The sequence below is a fragment of the Trachemys scripta genome, chromosome 11 (assembly GCF_013100865.1).
Source record: "Trachemys scripta elegans isolate TJP31775 chromosome 11, CAS_Tse_1.0, whole genome shotgun sequence".
Taxonomy (NCBI): domain Eukaryota; kingdom Metazoa; phylum Chordata; order Testudines; family Emydidae; genus Trachemys; species Trachemys scripta.
This window is the reverse complement of record NC_048308.1, coordinates 41,446,560-41,462,821: the sequence shown is the minus strand read 5'-3', so window position 1 is coordinate 41,462,821 and position 16,262 is coordinate 41,446,560. Positions and strand designations below refer to the sequence as shown.

Below are 16,262 nucleotides of genomic sequence, written 5' to 3'. Positions count from 1 at the left end.
ATTCAACTGTGGCCACCATATTTTCAGAAGGACATTGACAAATGGAAGGAAATTCAAAGAGCCAAAAAAAAGTAATCAGCAGGCTGGAGGGATTGATTTATAAGGAAAATGTTAAAAAGCTAAATACATATAACTTGTCTAAAAGATGATATGGGGACACATGACGGGTTCAATATTGTAGAATGTGTATAAACATAAAGCAAAAGCATGAGTTAGCCAGGGAGAGCAGGGGGCAACCCAATCCTGCTTTGAAGAGAGTGCTGCTGAGCAACTGCTAAATTACTTCTGCCTAGTAGCAAGCCAAAAGCAGCAATCAAGCAAAAAAATTAGTAGATAGCTAAGTGCCTCATTTTCATTCCTAGAAATATGCTTAGAGCTGTATCTCCTCAGAACTACCCATTTTCATACAGATCTTTCCCTTTTCTTAACCCAGGCTCTGAGAATAAGAGGGGCTTAGAGTCTGCTCACTTAAAAGGATGACCCCTTTGCTTATTCCTTGTGCCAAAACATAGTCTGTGCTCATGCTTATGTTTGAGCAAAATATCCTTGCACTCCATGCTGAGCACTACACAGGAACTTGCAGGGTCCAATGAATAACGTAGCTGAAGTCGATGTAATTAGATCTACTCACTGTGGTGTCTTCACTGTGGTGAGTCAACCGCTGACGCTCCCCCGTCGACTCCGCCTGTGCCTCTTGGCCTGGTGGAGTACAGGAGTCGATGGGAGAGCGGTCGGGGGTCGATTTATCGCGTCTAGATTAGACGCGATAAATTGACCCCCGCTGGATTGATCACTGCCCGCCGATTCGGCGGGAAGTATAGGCATACCCTTACACAGAGAGTTATTCAGGAATACAGCTATTCCTGAATAACTCCATTTGTAGCCAATCAGGTCATAAATCCTCAGGTATACTGATGCTGTCTAATATATGCCCTAGGTCACCTGAAGTAAAACAAGAATTAGGATTCCAGTCAGGTAAGGAGTGCAGATTAGATCATTTATTACCTGCAGATGCCAGGACATTAAAACACTCAGGCATTTCCTCAGCAAGCAGTGAATGAGGCAGTTCCTTAATACAATTACCTCTGTATAATTGGAAACTAAATCAGTGATGACTGTATGATCGGAATATTACTTTAAATAATTTCATTTTTATTACACTATTTTGTTGGTACATTGTACCACCAAATAGGTTATTCATTTTCCTGTTGATTTTGATTTGTGTGTGCATATTAACAAAAAACACATTTTCAACCTTTCTAATTTTCTAGGGTACATTGTGCATTGCTGTAATTACTTAATCTGAAGTATATTCAAACAAAAGATACTTGCTGCATAGCTGTGTGTGCAGCAGAGCTCCTTGGCAGCTAAAAGGCAAACAAGAACTTTCTCCCCATCTCTAGACTACAGTGTTGTCGGGAGAGCCTTGCTCATTCTTCCAGAGATGGGAAGGCTGCCAGTGGCCTCCTTCACCTCCTTCTGAAAACAGCAGTTTCAAGATGTTGGAAGAGATAATGGGGAGAGAGGCAACAGGCAGCTCACTTCTTCCTGTGGACAGAGCAGGTCCTGGCAGGGAAGCTTCTACTGGCTTGCATTCCCTCTCCTACCTTGACAAACACACCACTTACCTCAAGACAATCGGAGTTAGGGTGGAGACTGCTGGTTGTTTTGCAAATCCTCAGGAATCTGGAGGGCATTGCAGCAATGTTCCTAGCCACAGCACTGCCATTAGAATTGATATGCCCGTGTGGAAAAATGTTGTGCCTGGGTAGAAATAAAAAATGTTGAAAGTGAATACAGCAAATTTGACAAGACTTTTTTTTTTTAAACTCAGCATGATTTTGTGCAAGTCAAGGACAGCTCAATAACAGAGAAACAAACACCCTTTTACTTATTACAATGTTATCAAGTTAACTCCTTGGCAATAGGAGCAGAATTTTTCTTGTATAATGTCCCCTGCTGGCAAAAACTGTGCATGGAAGCGACAGTTAAAAAGAATTACAACCAAATTCTTTTCAAAACGAAAACTAGTCCATTGAGCAGAATAATTTGCTAGTGCCAGGGACCATCACAGCCGATGGATACGGCGATAGCAGCAGTCATTTTTCAGTGTGAATAAAGAAGGGAACAGTGAAGTGTTTCTTTGGTGGCTTCTAAAATTCTATCACAAAGCAGCTGAATTGTCCTCACAAATCCTTGTAGTCATTTCAAATATGCTAGTCTTAGGAAAGACAATTCTTGTCCTGAAGGAGTTTTAAAATCTAAAGTTTAAAGTACACAACATTTGAATAAAAAAGAAAGCCTGAGGATCACAAATCCAAAAAATCCCAGTCCTGGTCCCTGGGCTAAAAAGTGGGTGGGACCAGCTAGGAAGGGTTTGGGCCCAGGGCCTGCAAAAGATGCATTGTTTCTGACTCTGCTGGGCAGAATTTAAAGCTGCTCTCCCCTGATGGAGAATGTCAGCAGCTACATGCTCCTGTGGGAGAGTAGGAATGACACACCATCATACTGATAGGTGTGAATAAAGTCCTACCTCTTTTGTGTTATAAAGTTAGTGCCATCATGGTGCCACACTTTGTGAGAAATCCTGTCCTGTGCTAACAAATGAGGAGAAAGAGAGATCACACGGATATGCTTGCTCTCCCATTAATAGTAGGATAGGGTCTTTCTCAAGAGGTTAAGAAAAGGAAGCACCTACTGCATCTTGGCCACATGAGGGCACGGTCGGTCAAATATGGAGCACATCAAGCTACATTGTGGTCTGCAGCTCATTTGCTTCGTCTGTGTGACCCTGCCTTGACACAACAGGGTGGCTTTTGCATCATATGTGTGGTTGTCCTCACTCTCCCAACTCCCTGTCTTATCCAGATCCTTCAATTAAAGATAGAACTTTGCCTCATAGTGGAGTTTATATAAATCTTTTTACATTGAACCGTCTTCTCCCCACCAATATTTTCCCAGTGATGTTATGATGATCAATTTGAAAGTTAACAGTTTGTTAAAAATACAAACATCAGTAAGCACTTCCAACACAAAATCACAGATCTCAAAATAACCAAGGGCAAAACTGGGAGGTCACTGCTCAGTCAGTTCTCAGGCAAGATTCTCATTAATTTCAATTAGAGTTTTACCCCAGTAAGGATTTCAGAATCTATCTCAAGCATCTTTCAGTAGCTTAGAAGAAATTAACTTTGCTTAAAATTATTTAATTATTCTTTTATTTGAAAATATACAAACTCGCAAGTCCTTTTTAGTTGTATGTTTTAAGCAGTAGGTGGCACTGGTGATTTCTACCTTCACAATAATATTGTACCTATATTGTAATAATTGTGAACGGTTACTCAGGCCCTTTAGAAAACAGAGTTTCTCCAAAGCCCTCTTATGCTATAACTTTAATCCAGAAATACCCCAAAACAAATGTTTCCATTTTATAATTGCTAATCTTGTCTTTAAAAAATCAGAGACAATATCTGCAAACACATTCCAAATCAACAGAATAAAGTATTTTATTTTAAACAATGCTGCTCAAACTGAAAAAAAAATCATTTTTTAATTGAAACTCTACATGGTTGGGAAAAATTTAATACGAGAACAAAAATATAGAGAATGAATAAAAGGAGACAATGGAGAAAATATAAATTGATGTATTTTTTATAAATACTTGATTAAAAAAAAACTTCATATGCTATCATACATTTAGTGGGCTTGATTCTTTCATAGAGCATCAACTTACATGGCCCTTGTGCACATGCTCGTTAGTACACAAACACACCTGCTGCAAATTTTCTAGCAGTACCATCTATTTATTGATCTACGTTTTTAAAAGCTCATCACTATGGTATAAGAACTGGGTGTGCAGCTCAAAAATGAATATCAGCATGTGCAGGTAATGGAATTTATACATGCAATTTGTATTAGCTACATGCATAGCTACACATTGAAATGTGAGGGGTGGAAAAGTGCATGTACATTTGTGTGCATCAACAAATTTCATATCTAGAAGTGTAGGCCAAAAGTCTTATATTCAGGCCTTGTATGTATCTGCCTCTGTAGAGATATGTTATTTTATCAAAAAAAAAGCTGAATGCTCCTCAAGGATTGTTTCTGGGATTGAAGAAGTATCAGGTAAAAACACTTTCTTTAAAAAATTTTAATTTGAAGAACAGAAAAATGCTAAGGGTCAAGTAACAAGCAAACCGGTAGAACTTCATGTCCAAATGCCTCAGACTATTTAGTCTAATCAAATGAAAATAACACCAATAATTTTAATAAAGTTACAGCTCACACTTCATATAGCTTCTTTCATTGAGAAAGATCCTAATATACTTTCCCATGGTATAGTGAGAATGATATATCAGTGAGTGTGATATAATATTTAAATTAAAATGAGATTGGGATGGTTGTATTACTTGTAAGTGGTGAAGGCCAAAGGGTGCCTGCGCTGAGGGTGTGAAGACAAGGAGAGGAAGAAAAAATAAATTAAGCGAGAAACACAAACTGAAATATATATTCAATGCTCCTTTATCTGGCCTGGCCAGAAAGTATGCTTCCCCTTTTATCCTCCGCACACTCTCCAAGCAAACTGTTTCCCAGACACTACATGGCATTTCTATACTGTGATACAATATATATACCAACTCTAATGGCTCATATTTGCTTCTTTTCACTATTTGTACAACTTTCCATTCGATGGATCATGTGGGAAGGACACCTATGCAATTTTTCATGCACACATACTTTGTGTTATTTGTTTTGTGCTAATGTGCCGTGTCTTCCTGGTGCTGTTCTTTTATGATACTGAAAAACTCGATAAATGGTATTCAGTAAAACTATCATGTTCAAGGAGACAGTCTGGAACTGGGAGCAGTTGGAGTCAAAAGGTTTTTTAACTACTGACGGGCCTTTTCCCTTTTTAAAGCTCTGTTTCTCCAGGGTTTCCAACATTCAATCTAGTTTCAGCTGCCAATGGGGTCATTCTTGGATCAGAGTAAATTGGAATTGACTAGTGAAAGGAAAAAAGTGACTTAACTTTTTTGCTCCTGGTCCTCCATCACAATTGCTGTGGTGCTGTCATGCAATATGTCTCCTTGAAATCAAGGACATAGCATAACCAGAATGCTTTGTGTATTCTGCTCGAAAGCTTGTCTTTCTCACCACGTAAAGTTGGTCCAATAAAAGATATTACCTCACATACATTGTCTCTCTAATACCCTGGCACTGAAATGGCTACAATAACACTGCATAGACATACCCAGTACATTTAGTGATAGAACGTATGTATTCTCCTTATACATACCTAATATGTCCAGTGACACTGCAGCATGTTCTATCTGAATTACCATAGCAGAGCAGTGTATTTTAGATAAAGGTACCTGGTATATTTAATAAAGGAGAGTCATGTAGAGATGGAGGAGAGACATTCTGATTATAGTTTGCGTTCTTCAATTGAATGTATAAGATGTATATAATTACATTGAAGGCTTTCTATTTTTGTGGTAAACACACGTCAGAGACATGCTAGTGAAAGAAACAAGGGAAACATGAAATTCTATTTTCTGGAGTGATTACAGTGACAAATGTCTGATGATGATAATAATAACAGGAGTGGTGTAAACAAACCAAACACTATGATATTGGAGAGACATAACATCAAATTCCTGCAGTTTATGTAAGCCTCATATTAAACAATGGGAATATTCAGGTTTGTGGTAAGAAACTTTAAACTTTGCACTGGCGTGGCTCACCCCGGTTTTTCAAACCAGGGAAGCTGCATCAAGATACTAGGACAGCACATCTGTGTTAGACATTTGCACAGCTACAAATCCTCCAGTTAAAAGAAGACCTTAGTTAAAGCTTGTAAAGTACTCTGAAGAAGAAATTCACTATATAAATGCTATGTATAATTCACATAGAATCTTATTTTAAAAAATAAAATGGATATTTTCAGCTGTTCCAGTGATTTAAATGACAAACAGGAAATTCAATCTTTTTTCTCTGTCCATGGTCTCAGATCTATAAATCTGACACTATGTACATTCATTTGTATGTTTTGTCCCAATGGAGCAATACATTTTATTATAATAGACATTAGAGGATTAAACAACATAGTGACCTAGATCACTTAGAACAGTATATGCACAGTAGTGGCAGAGCAAGGATGGGTGATGGGTCACTAGTGGTGCCACCTTCAATTATATTTATTGGCTTTAAAAGGAGCCACACATATACCTAAAGGCCGCCATTAACTCCACCACAATGTATGCATTATGGATACTGATCTTGACCTGTTATAACTTTATAACAAATAACAACATCTTGCATTCTTATAGTGACTTTCACCCCCAAAGGATCACAAATTTAACAATACAAGATTTACTTTCACCCACTGCTCAAATGCACAAACTTCTACAGTGATACACACCAGCTGCTTAACAGAATACAGAAACATTTGAAGTCAAGAAGTGAAGAATACTGTCTCAGATTTAAATTTCAGAGGGAATTAAAGCAGGAAGAATGTAATTACCTTTGCTGGAAATTAGCCAATGTACGAGGATTAATGCTCCTATTCTTCTGAAAAGTGCCGTGAGATCTTTAATTATCAAAAGTGGTCAGGACCTCATTTGAAAGATGGCACCTCTGCCAAAATAGCTTCCTGTGCTGGGGCACTGCTTTAGGACTAGTAACAGTGCTACCTACTAAATCTACAAACACTTTCAGAACTCTGGGGTTTCTCCTAGAGGCCTCTCTTCCAAGAACTGAATGTGCATAAATTGTGAGACCTGGTTGTACCACTGCAGGGCCAGCATAACAGAACACCTCCCAGGGTAAAGTCCTCAAACCTAAAGCTATGGACTTAACTCAGACTGAGTTTACCTTTACCTTCCATTACCTTCTGTGAAAACAGGCAGCAAAACTGCACCATGCACACTTCTTCATTGAGATAGGGTCCATATATGCCTTGATGTACAGCTTCATATTGCAAGCTACAGAACTGTTCCACAGCTAAACAGCACAGGATTTCTAGGAGTAGGAATAAAATAACATTGTAAAGTAATAATTCTTTGGTGGGTTGCAAGCAACCAAGCAAAATTAGTTAGAGTTGTGGGGAAGGATCTAGGAGAATCATTCAGAGCACTCCTCTCCTATGAGTGTCTCAGGAGATCCCATTATGGTTATCGGTTTATATTAAGAGTTTTGAGAAATGTGTTGCAATTTCCATAGATCCCTCCTCTCCTATTATCATACCTGGTGCTTCCATGGTAGCTGCCATATTAGTTAACAGCTGTGGGGTGAGATCTGGTGGGAGTGACAGATTCATTTTCCTCTCCAATTCTATTAGAAACTCCTGTGAGGGTTGCTAAATTAGCTCAGAGATGTGGGAAGGGATTTGATGGGACATGGAAGGATCTAGTGGGGTGTGATGGTGAAGGGATCTGGTGGGATGGGTGGGGAAGGATCTAGTACGATCTGTTAAGGAGCTGATCAGTTGGGGTGTGGCAGGATTGGCTGGGAAGGTATCCAGTGAATCTGCTGGGTTGTGATATATTGGGATGGGGAAAATGGATCTGGTACATTGGAATCTGCTGAGATTAAGCAGGCAGGGATCTGTCAGATCTGGTGGAGATGGGATGAGTAATGGTAAATTGGGGAAGGTTTGATAAATTGTGGCAGGATCTGGTGGGGATAGGTTGATAAAGGATCTGATATGGAAGCAATATGGTAAGCATGGAGAGGGATCTGGTGAGTTGGAATTTGCGGACAGATCTGTTGGAATGGGGAGGGATCTGGGAATAACTTGATATTTGTGCCAGAGACGGGATCTGATGGGGGTGGGTGGTTTTGGGGATAGATGGGAGAGGATGGGGCCGGGTGTGTGTGTGTGGCAGCGATGGGAGGAGAGACGAGGGGCCCGGACGCGCTGCTTTGTAGCAGGGCTCTGTGGGGACAGGCAAGTTGAGGGCAGGGAGGGACTCGGACGGGGTCAGGGTGGTTTGTGACAGGACAGGGATGTGAGGATGGGCGGGGCGGAGCCGAGCCAGCATGGCCTGCCACCCCCGCGCTGCTCCCTGTGGCTGCTGTTGCCGGGATAAGGGCCGCCTCTCCGCTTCCCGCGGTCCTGAGTGGCTGGGGCGAAGGCGGGGCGGAACGGGAGGCGGCTCGCTGTCCCAGCCGTCCGCGTCCGGGGCCGCCCGCTTCACTCCCCCCAGCAGCGTCGAAGCGAGCAGCGGGACAGGGAGCGAGGGTCGCCGCGCCGGGGGTGTCTGCCCGCTGCCGCCAGCATGATAGCGCTTGAGGTGCCGCCCGCCCCGCAGGTGAGAACCGGGGCCTGTGCCCCGGGCCCCTCTGCCGGGAGAGAAATGCTCCGGGCCGGGAGCCCGGGGTGCCCTGAACTGGGGGCCGGTTCCGGCCGGGTGGTGACACGCCGGGTCACGGGGGGCTGCTGGGTGTCAGGAGAAGTGCGGGTGGAGCAGCGGCCCCGCCCCTGCTCACGGGACCTGCCCGGCTTCCCCCGGCTCCGGGAACGTGATGAGTCACCGGGGCCGGCTGGGGGCGGGTTGGTGCCCGCTGGGTCCTAGGAAAGGCGGGCAGAGCACGGTACCTTCTGGGCCCCAGGGCCAAGGGAGAAGCCTGGCGCGGAGCCCCCTGCGCTCCTGGGAAACTGGCGCGTCAGGGCGGTGGGTGCCCAAAACTAGCGGCCGCTTCTTATCTTCTGAGAGCTTGGGACTTACCCTTTTGTGACTCAGTTTCCCCCATCTGAACCATGTTGCCCCTTGGAAGAGGCCTGAAATGTGGGTCAAGCAAAGCCAGTAATAGCCACTTGGGTTTAGCCACCTGTGGTGCCAACAAATCTTATACATGGGTTGCCTCGCAGTGCAAGAGGCCGTGGGAGGGTCAAGAGGGGACCCTCCGCACCCTCCCACTTCTAGTCAGCATCACCTCCCAGAGATATAGAACAGATCCTCTTGATTTCCTGAAAATCTATTGACTGAGGAAGCTAGGGTGAAATCAAAATGCCCTGTGAGTGAAAATAAGTTGCAAAGCTTTCAGTTTTAGCTGTAAGAGATAGTAGCCATAGCAAGCATTATTTTCAAAGAAAGTCTCTCTACCCTCAACAGATTTTACTAAATCTAAAATATTATTTCTTTTACTACATCCCCACTTCCCCCAGCATGCACTGTAACAGCTGACTCCTTTCCAAATGTTACTACAGCCTTGAAAATCTTAACTACATCATTTTAGTACCTGGCAACATTCAGGATAGCTAGAGCGTCTAAGAGATTGCAATGTTGATTCTGGGCAGTGGCCCTCAGATGCTGGAACTGGCTTGAAGTCGTTTCCGTCATATACAGGGTTTACAGTTTGGCTCTCAGCACCTCCATTACACAAATTGTTCCAGCACCCCTGGTGGCCCTCGAGACCCCATGGATCTGTGTGATATTTAGTCTGTATAAAATATAAAACATGTCACTGCGTTTGAATTTTGAAAGCCCTACATCGCTTATTCCTTATTTGGGTGAATTATTTTAGAGTGGGTGGCTTTTGGCTTTAGTTGAAAGTTGATCGTTGTCTGTCACAATTTCCCTGAAAGGGCCCTTTCCGCTCTATAGCGTGTGATCCTTAGTGCACTGAGCCAGGAACAAGTTGGAGCTGTTGCACAATCATTTAGTTCCCCAGGGCTGTTACGTTTTTGGAATTAGCCTTTCAAGTGGAGCTTCAAAATGTGTAAACCAGCATATATAGTTCTGTGTTGCCTTAGCTAATTTAGAGGGTATAATCTCTGTTGTGTTATCTGAACATAAATTTTAAATATTAAAAATTCTTTCAACTATTTTATGCTAGCTTCTTTATTTCATGTTTCTACATAAAATATATGTAGAGTTGAGTAGTTTCACTCCATAACAAGTTTCTTCAGGGGCATAAAATGACATTCTCTTTCATAATCTTGTGCTACCAAATGTATCAATTGTCTAAACGCTGAAAAAATTAACTTAAGTTATTTCACTCCTTTATGGAAAATTGTAGTTTTTTAAAGGGTGGAGAGAATAGTTGAAAAGTAAACCAATTTATTCTCCAATTTTAGTTTACAGATGTTTTGTGTTCATTTTTTCCTTTCTTGTTTATAGGGAAACTTATTGTTTGTTGGGGAAGGGATAGCTCAGTGGTTTGAGCATTGGCCCGCTAAACCTAGCGTTGTGAGTTCAATCCTTGAGGGGGCCACTTAGGGATCTAGGGTAATAATCAGTACTTGGTCCTGCTAGTGAAGGCAGGGGGCTGGACTCAATGACCTTTCAGGGTCCCTTCCAGTTCTATGAGATAGGTATATCTCCATATTATTATTAAATATGTGGAATAAACTCAGGAGTAAAAAGTGTGTATTCTAAATTTTATGTCCTGTGTTTAGGTTCATTCTGATCTTGGTCATAAGGACTGTGCTTGTACAAACATTTAGATAACACAGTGGTGAGCATATGTATGTTTTTTTCATGGGCTAGGTATCCTACACCCTTTCTTTAGGGCAGTGGTTCTCAACCAGGGATATGTGTACCTCTGGGGGGTACACAGAGGTTTTCCAGCCAGTACATCAACTCATTTAGATATTTGCCTAGTTTTACAACAGGCTACATGAAAAGCACAAAGTCAGTACAAACTAAAATTTCATACAGACGACGACTTGTTTATACTGCTCTATATACAATACACTGAAATGTAAGTACAAGATTTATATTCCAATTGATTTATAATGTAAAAATGAGAAAGTAAGCCATTTTTCAGTAATAGAGTGCCTTGACGCGTCTATATTTTTATGTCTGATTTTGTAAGCAAGTCGTTTTTAAGTGAGGTGAAACTTGGGGGTATTCAAGACAAATCAGACTCCTGAAAGGGGTACAGTATTCTGAAAAGGTTGAGAGCTACTGTTTTAGGGGATAGCATCCATTCACAAAGTTTCAGCTACACCTTTATGCCAGTATCACACAAATCTACCTCCCCACTCTTGACCTGTCTCCCTCTATCCAACACTGCTTCTTTTCTCTCTGTTCATACCATTTAAAAATTCCACCTGGGCCTTCATCATCTCTTAACTTCGCTACTACAACTGCCTTGTGTCTGGCCTCATTCTTAGTTGACATCTATCAATTCCTTGCAAAATGTTGCTGCTAAGGTCATTTTCTTGGCTTATTTTGACTGTCAGCCCCCCATCGAATTCCTCCTGGTACCACCTTGTGCACTGCATCAAATTCAAGCTTTTTTTGTTCTCCTCTTTAAAGCCTTTAGCAACTATGGGCTTGTCTACACTTACAGCACTGCAGTGGCACAGCTGCACTGGTGCAGTTGTGCTGCTGTAGTGCTTGTTGAAGACGCTACCTATGCCAATGCGTGTCCCATTGGCGTAGGACTCTACCTCCCCGAGAGGAGGTAGCTGTGTTGACAAGAGAAGCCCTCTCATTGACATAACGCTGGCTACACAAGGAGTTAAATTGGTTAAATACGTTGCTCCGGGAGTGGATTTTCCACAACCCTAAGCAACATAGTTATATCAACATAAGTTTGTAGTGTAGACCAGGGCTATGCCTCCCCCTACTTATCTACTCTTTTTTTTTTTTTTTTTTTTTTTTTTAAATCTTCTTTGCTCTGTCAGTAATGCTAGCTTTCATTGCCTGCTTGCCCACTTCTATAAGTGACTTAATCCTTTGTTTCATGCAGCTTCTTAAACATGTAATACTTTTCCCGAGCTGGTCTGCAGAGCCACAAATCCTTTCTTCCTGAAGACCCACTCTTTGTTTAGCTATTCTGATACATTGTCATATTTTATGGTGTAATAAAACTAATGCTTAAATTTATTACATGGAAAATTCTAATATCTTTTTTCTATAAAATATTTAAATGTATAACAAGGGATGGGGAAGGTATATTAAAATACTATCAGTTTAACTCCTTGATTTCTGTGAGCCAGCAGAACCTGAGGTGTGTGCCCTCAAAGCAATATGCCCACTTGTTTGGGGAGGGACAGGGCAGATGTCCAAGCAGCCAGCAATCCCTGCTCCATAAAGGGCCTGTGGGCAGGTGACATAGCTCTAAAAAGTGAATGTGAGAGACCCAGGAGGGAATGGGACCAGGATTGAGCCCCAAATAAAATTTTAAGTGGCTTCCTTCTGATACAAACCCCAGGAGAGGGAATGACAATAGCGCTCTCTGCATTATTCTTGGGGTGAATTTTACTTGTGTGTAGGAAGATGAAAATGGCTTTTTTGCTATTAAACACTAACAGGTGGTTGAAAATGCTTACTGTAGATAAGAGTACAATGAAATAAGTGTCAAGTGCTTCACTTCTGAAAGATAAGATAAAGGAATATTACAAGATTTGTGATGGGCTTCCTTTAAAGGTCATGTTGGATGACAGATAATATTGAATTAAATGGAGAGATAGTGGTGTATACCTCTTGTAGCTTTGTAAGGTATCCAAGTGAACTTAACAAAGGTTACTAACTTCAAGTTTTGAGCATTATGATGGGAAGAGTGGAAAATGAGTACCTTCCCAATATGATTAAAGTTGTGAGGAAGGGAGAGCTATGTAGTTAAGAGTTTAGACTGGAGCGAGACCAATAGTAAAAACTGGTAAATTGTCTCAGAAAATATTAGAGTATATTCATAGGGGAATCTGTTAATTTTTTTTCTCTGGCAAAGTATCCTGAAGAATATGGATCTGCTGTCATGCTATCTGTATTACAGAAAGCTTTTACCAAGTTTTTACTAAGCAAATTACTTGTCAAACTGTTAGATTTTAACTAAATTGCCAACTAAATGAATTTATTTCTGTCTCATATCTTCATGCTAGATCACCTTCATATAAGTAGGGCCCTACCAAATTCATTTCACAGTCATAGGATTTTAAAAATTGTAAATTTCATTATTTCAGCTATTTAAATTTTGAAATTTCACAGTGTTGTAATTGTAGGGGTCCTGACCTGAAAAGGAGTTGGGGTAGGGGGGTGGGTTGCAAGGTTATTATAAGGGGGGTTGTGGTACTTTTACCTTTACTTCTGCACTGCTGGTGGCAGCGGTGCTGCCTTCAGAGCCGGGCAGCTGCAGAGCAGCAGCTGCTGGCTGGGAGCCCAGCTCTGAAGGCAGAGCCACCGCCAGCACAGTGCTGAAGAAAGGATGGCATGGTATGGTATTGCCACCCTTACTTGTGCGCTGCTGTCTGCAGAGCTGGGCCTTCGGTTAGCAGCCACCACTCTCTGACCACCCAGCTCTGAAGGCAGCAGTGCAGAAGTAAGGGTGAAATGGTATGGTATTGCCACCCTTACTTCTGCACTGCTGCTGGCAGGGTGCTGCTTTCAGAGCTGGGTGCCTGGCTAACTGCTGCCACTCTCTGGCTGCCCAGTTCTGAAGGCAGCGCCAATGTAAGGGTGGCAATACCATGATCCCCTAAAATAACCATGTGACCCCCTTGCAACTCCCTTTTAGGTCAGGATCCCCAATTTGAGAAACGCTGGTCTCCCCCATGAAATTTGTATAGTATAGGGTAAAAGCACACAAGACCAGATTTCATGGCCCGTGACGTGTTTTTTCATAACCATGAATTTGGTAGGGCCCTACGTATAAGAAAGGGATTTCAGGAGAAGACAAACAAATACATCCTGTAGCCATTTATGACATTCATTAACAGATCCTAGTGAGCACTCCTTCCTGGCCGTCCAGTAGGACTGCTGTGAGGGGAATCCAAGCTTCTCTGCTCTGGATCCCCATGGTGTTTCAGGCTCCTGAAATCCAAATGGAGTCCAGCCACTGCCCCAATGTCTGGGTCCCTGGGCGCACACTCAGGGTGCAGATCTTCTCTGGCACCCCCCTCCAAGTGTCAGAACCTGCTATTCAGCCGCTGTGCTCCTCTGGATGCAGTACTGGCCCTTCAGACTCCCCAGTACTAAAACACACCCTTAAGGAGTGAAGCTTCTGGTTTATAATTTAACACACTCAGCGGCATGCAGCAGTTGTGAAGCAGTCTGTACACTCATTTTGTTCAGTCTAATATATTTATGCTCTATATTTTCCTGTGCTTTCATGATTAAATATAAAGATCATACACAATAAAACATTCTAAATGCAATGTCCCTCACTAGCTCACCCTTCCCTTGGGAGTCCTGGGGGAATTATCTGTGTTCGTCAGGCAGGATCCTCCACCCCTCTGCCTTCCTTGCCCCTGCAGCAGCCTCTGTCATCTTAATCTGGTGCAAAATGGCTCTACCCCAGCTCCACAGCCTGCGTCTGTGCTGGCCCTCAGAGCAAGGCACTAGGGAGCTGGGGACTTGCTGTCTCAAATTGAGCCGCTCTGACCCTTCCTGCCCTTGCCATCCCCTTGCTTCCCTTTCAATCACCCCCTCCTTGACCTTCATCCTCCCTACTGCCTCTTCCCTGTCACCCTTAACTCCTGCTCATTGCCCCCCTCCTAGCCCTGCCCCGCTGCAGTGGCAGATGAGTGCAATGCCCAGCCTGTTACCATGGGGTGGGTGCTCCCGGCAGGCAGCTCTGATTCCCCTGTCAGCTCACTGTGTACTCTATCCTTCATGTTTGTCTGGAACAAAAGGAGAGCAGGAACTTATCACATAAATGTGTTTTCCCAGCCAATGCTTTTCCCTCCCTTGGCATGCCTGGGCTGCTTTGTGATTATGGGGTTGCTCAGCAGTGCTGGGCTGTGCAGGCTGTCCACACTGGTTTGTTATTGTAGGGTCGCTTGTACTCAATGGTTTATTATTGTAGGGTTGCTCAGGAGTGTTGAGTTCCTGGCAATTTTATTTTTCTTTAAATAGAGGAAAATAAGAGGATGAAAGCCTTTGATTTGGGGAAAAACTGACCCAGATTCCCAGGGGTAGTGGTTTTGGAGGAAGAGATGGAGAGGCTCCGTGCCTGGTGCTATGTACAGAGGTGGATCCAGGTCCTGCCCAGGAGGCACGGAGCAGATCATGTGCAGAACACCCCAAATCCTCGAGCAGGTGCTGGTGTCTCCAAGAACTGGCTTGCTGGATGCTGCACCCCTAAGCTGGTGCCCCCTAGAGGGAAAAGGCCCCACATTCCATTCCCATCTTGGGGCTGTATTGGATCCAATGCTCCCTAGTATCTAAAGCCATTTGTCCCATTCTTTGTGCCTTCCCCAACTTCACAGTAATGGAACAGTTCTATTTTCTCTCATTCTCTTGTGCTGTTTTTTTTTTTTTGTTTGTTTTGTTCCAGAATGTTTTTGTCTGCAGCTCTGGGCTTCAGAGACTGCACATAGACCTTTGGGGTGTTATGTGTTGATGATCCTTCCTTTTTCCCCCCACTGGGAGACTGAGGAGTGGTTTCTCAGCAGCCCAGGGTCCTATTGTCATTGTTCAGTATTTGTTTTGGGGAGTGGTCACTGTGTGCCAGGTGCTGGGGTGTGGGTCCTTTACTGCAGCTTTCCACGGATTCTCACGACTAATGTCTGTTCTAGGAAGGGAGTCCAGAGGGAATAGGGTGACCAGACAGCAAGTGTGAAAAATTGTGACGGGGGTGGGGGGTAATTGGAGCCTATATAAGAAAAAGACCCCAAAATTGGGACTGTCCCTATAAAATCGGGACATCTGGTCATCCTAAGAGGGAGGTGTGTGTTGGGGAGGGAGTCCCTTGCCGCTTCCAAATAGGCAGACACCGGTCTCATTGCAATTCAGCTCAGCCTGGTGCAGAAAGGCCTAGAGGAGAGACCTATTCTCCGTGTGCAAGTGGTTTGTGTGTGAGGGTAAGTACATGCATGGGTTGTATTGCTGAACGGGGGTTGCATATGGGGGTATATGATTGGTTGAGGTTGTCTGTGTGTGGGTAGGAGTCTATGGGATTGTGTGTTCCGCCCTGTGAGCTCCTTTATTAGGGTTACCATATTTAGTGCCTCGGAAAGGAGGACACTTTAAAGGGGCCCCAGCCCCGCCCCAACCCCGCCCCCTCCCCAAAGTCTCCGCCCCCTCCCCTGCTTCCCGCGAACATTTGAGTCGCGGGAAGCCTGAAGCAGGTAAGGGGGGGGCGGTGGGGGGAGGAGGCGCGGCCCACCCCCGGCACCGCAGGTCCCCAGCCCGTCCCCCGAGCCCCCGGCCCGGCGGCCGAGCCCCCGGCCCGGCACCCGGCCCGGCACCCGGCCCCCCCGAGCACCGCCGGCACCCGGCCCGGCACCCGAGCCGCCAGCCGAGCCCCCCGGCCCGGCCCGGCACCGGGCCCCCCCGATCACCGCCGGCCGAGCCCCCGGCCCGGCCCAG

General features: G+C 44.0%; 1 protein-coding gene and 1 long non-coding RNA gene across 2 annotated transcripts in view; one reads left to right on the top strand and one right to left on the bottom strand.

Moving 5' to 3' along the window:
• Positions 1–803: 803 nt before the first annotated feature.
• LOC117885071 lies at positions 804–8,167 on the bottom strand. The gene is made up of 3 exons (XR_004647704.1): positions 7,246–8,167; positions 6,890–7,020; positions 804–1,764 (listed from the first exon to the last, which is right to left on the bottom strand). It is a non-coding gene; the product is annotated as an uncharacterized LOC117885071 (long non-coding RNA).
• Positions 8,084–16,262, top strand: part of NFE2L2 (nuclear factor, erythroid 2 like 2) — a 35,101-nt gene continuing 26,922 nt past the window's right edge. Inside the window, exon 1 of the mRNA XM_034786190.1 lies at positions 8,084–8,312. Coding sequence (XP_034642081.1) covers positions 8,280–8,312 — 33 coding nt within the window. The 5' untranslated portion in view covers positions 8,084–8,279. The remainder of the gene's footprint in view (positions 8,313–16,262) is intronic.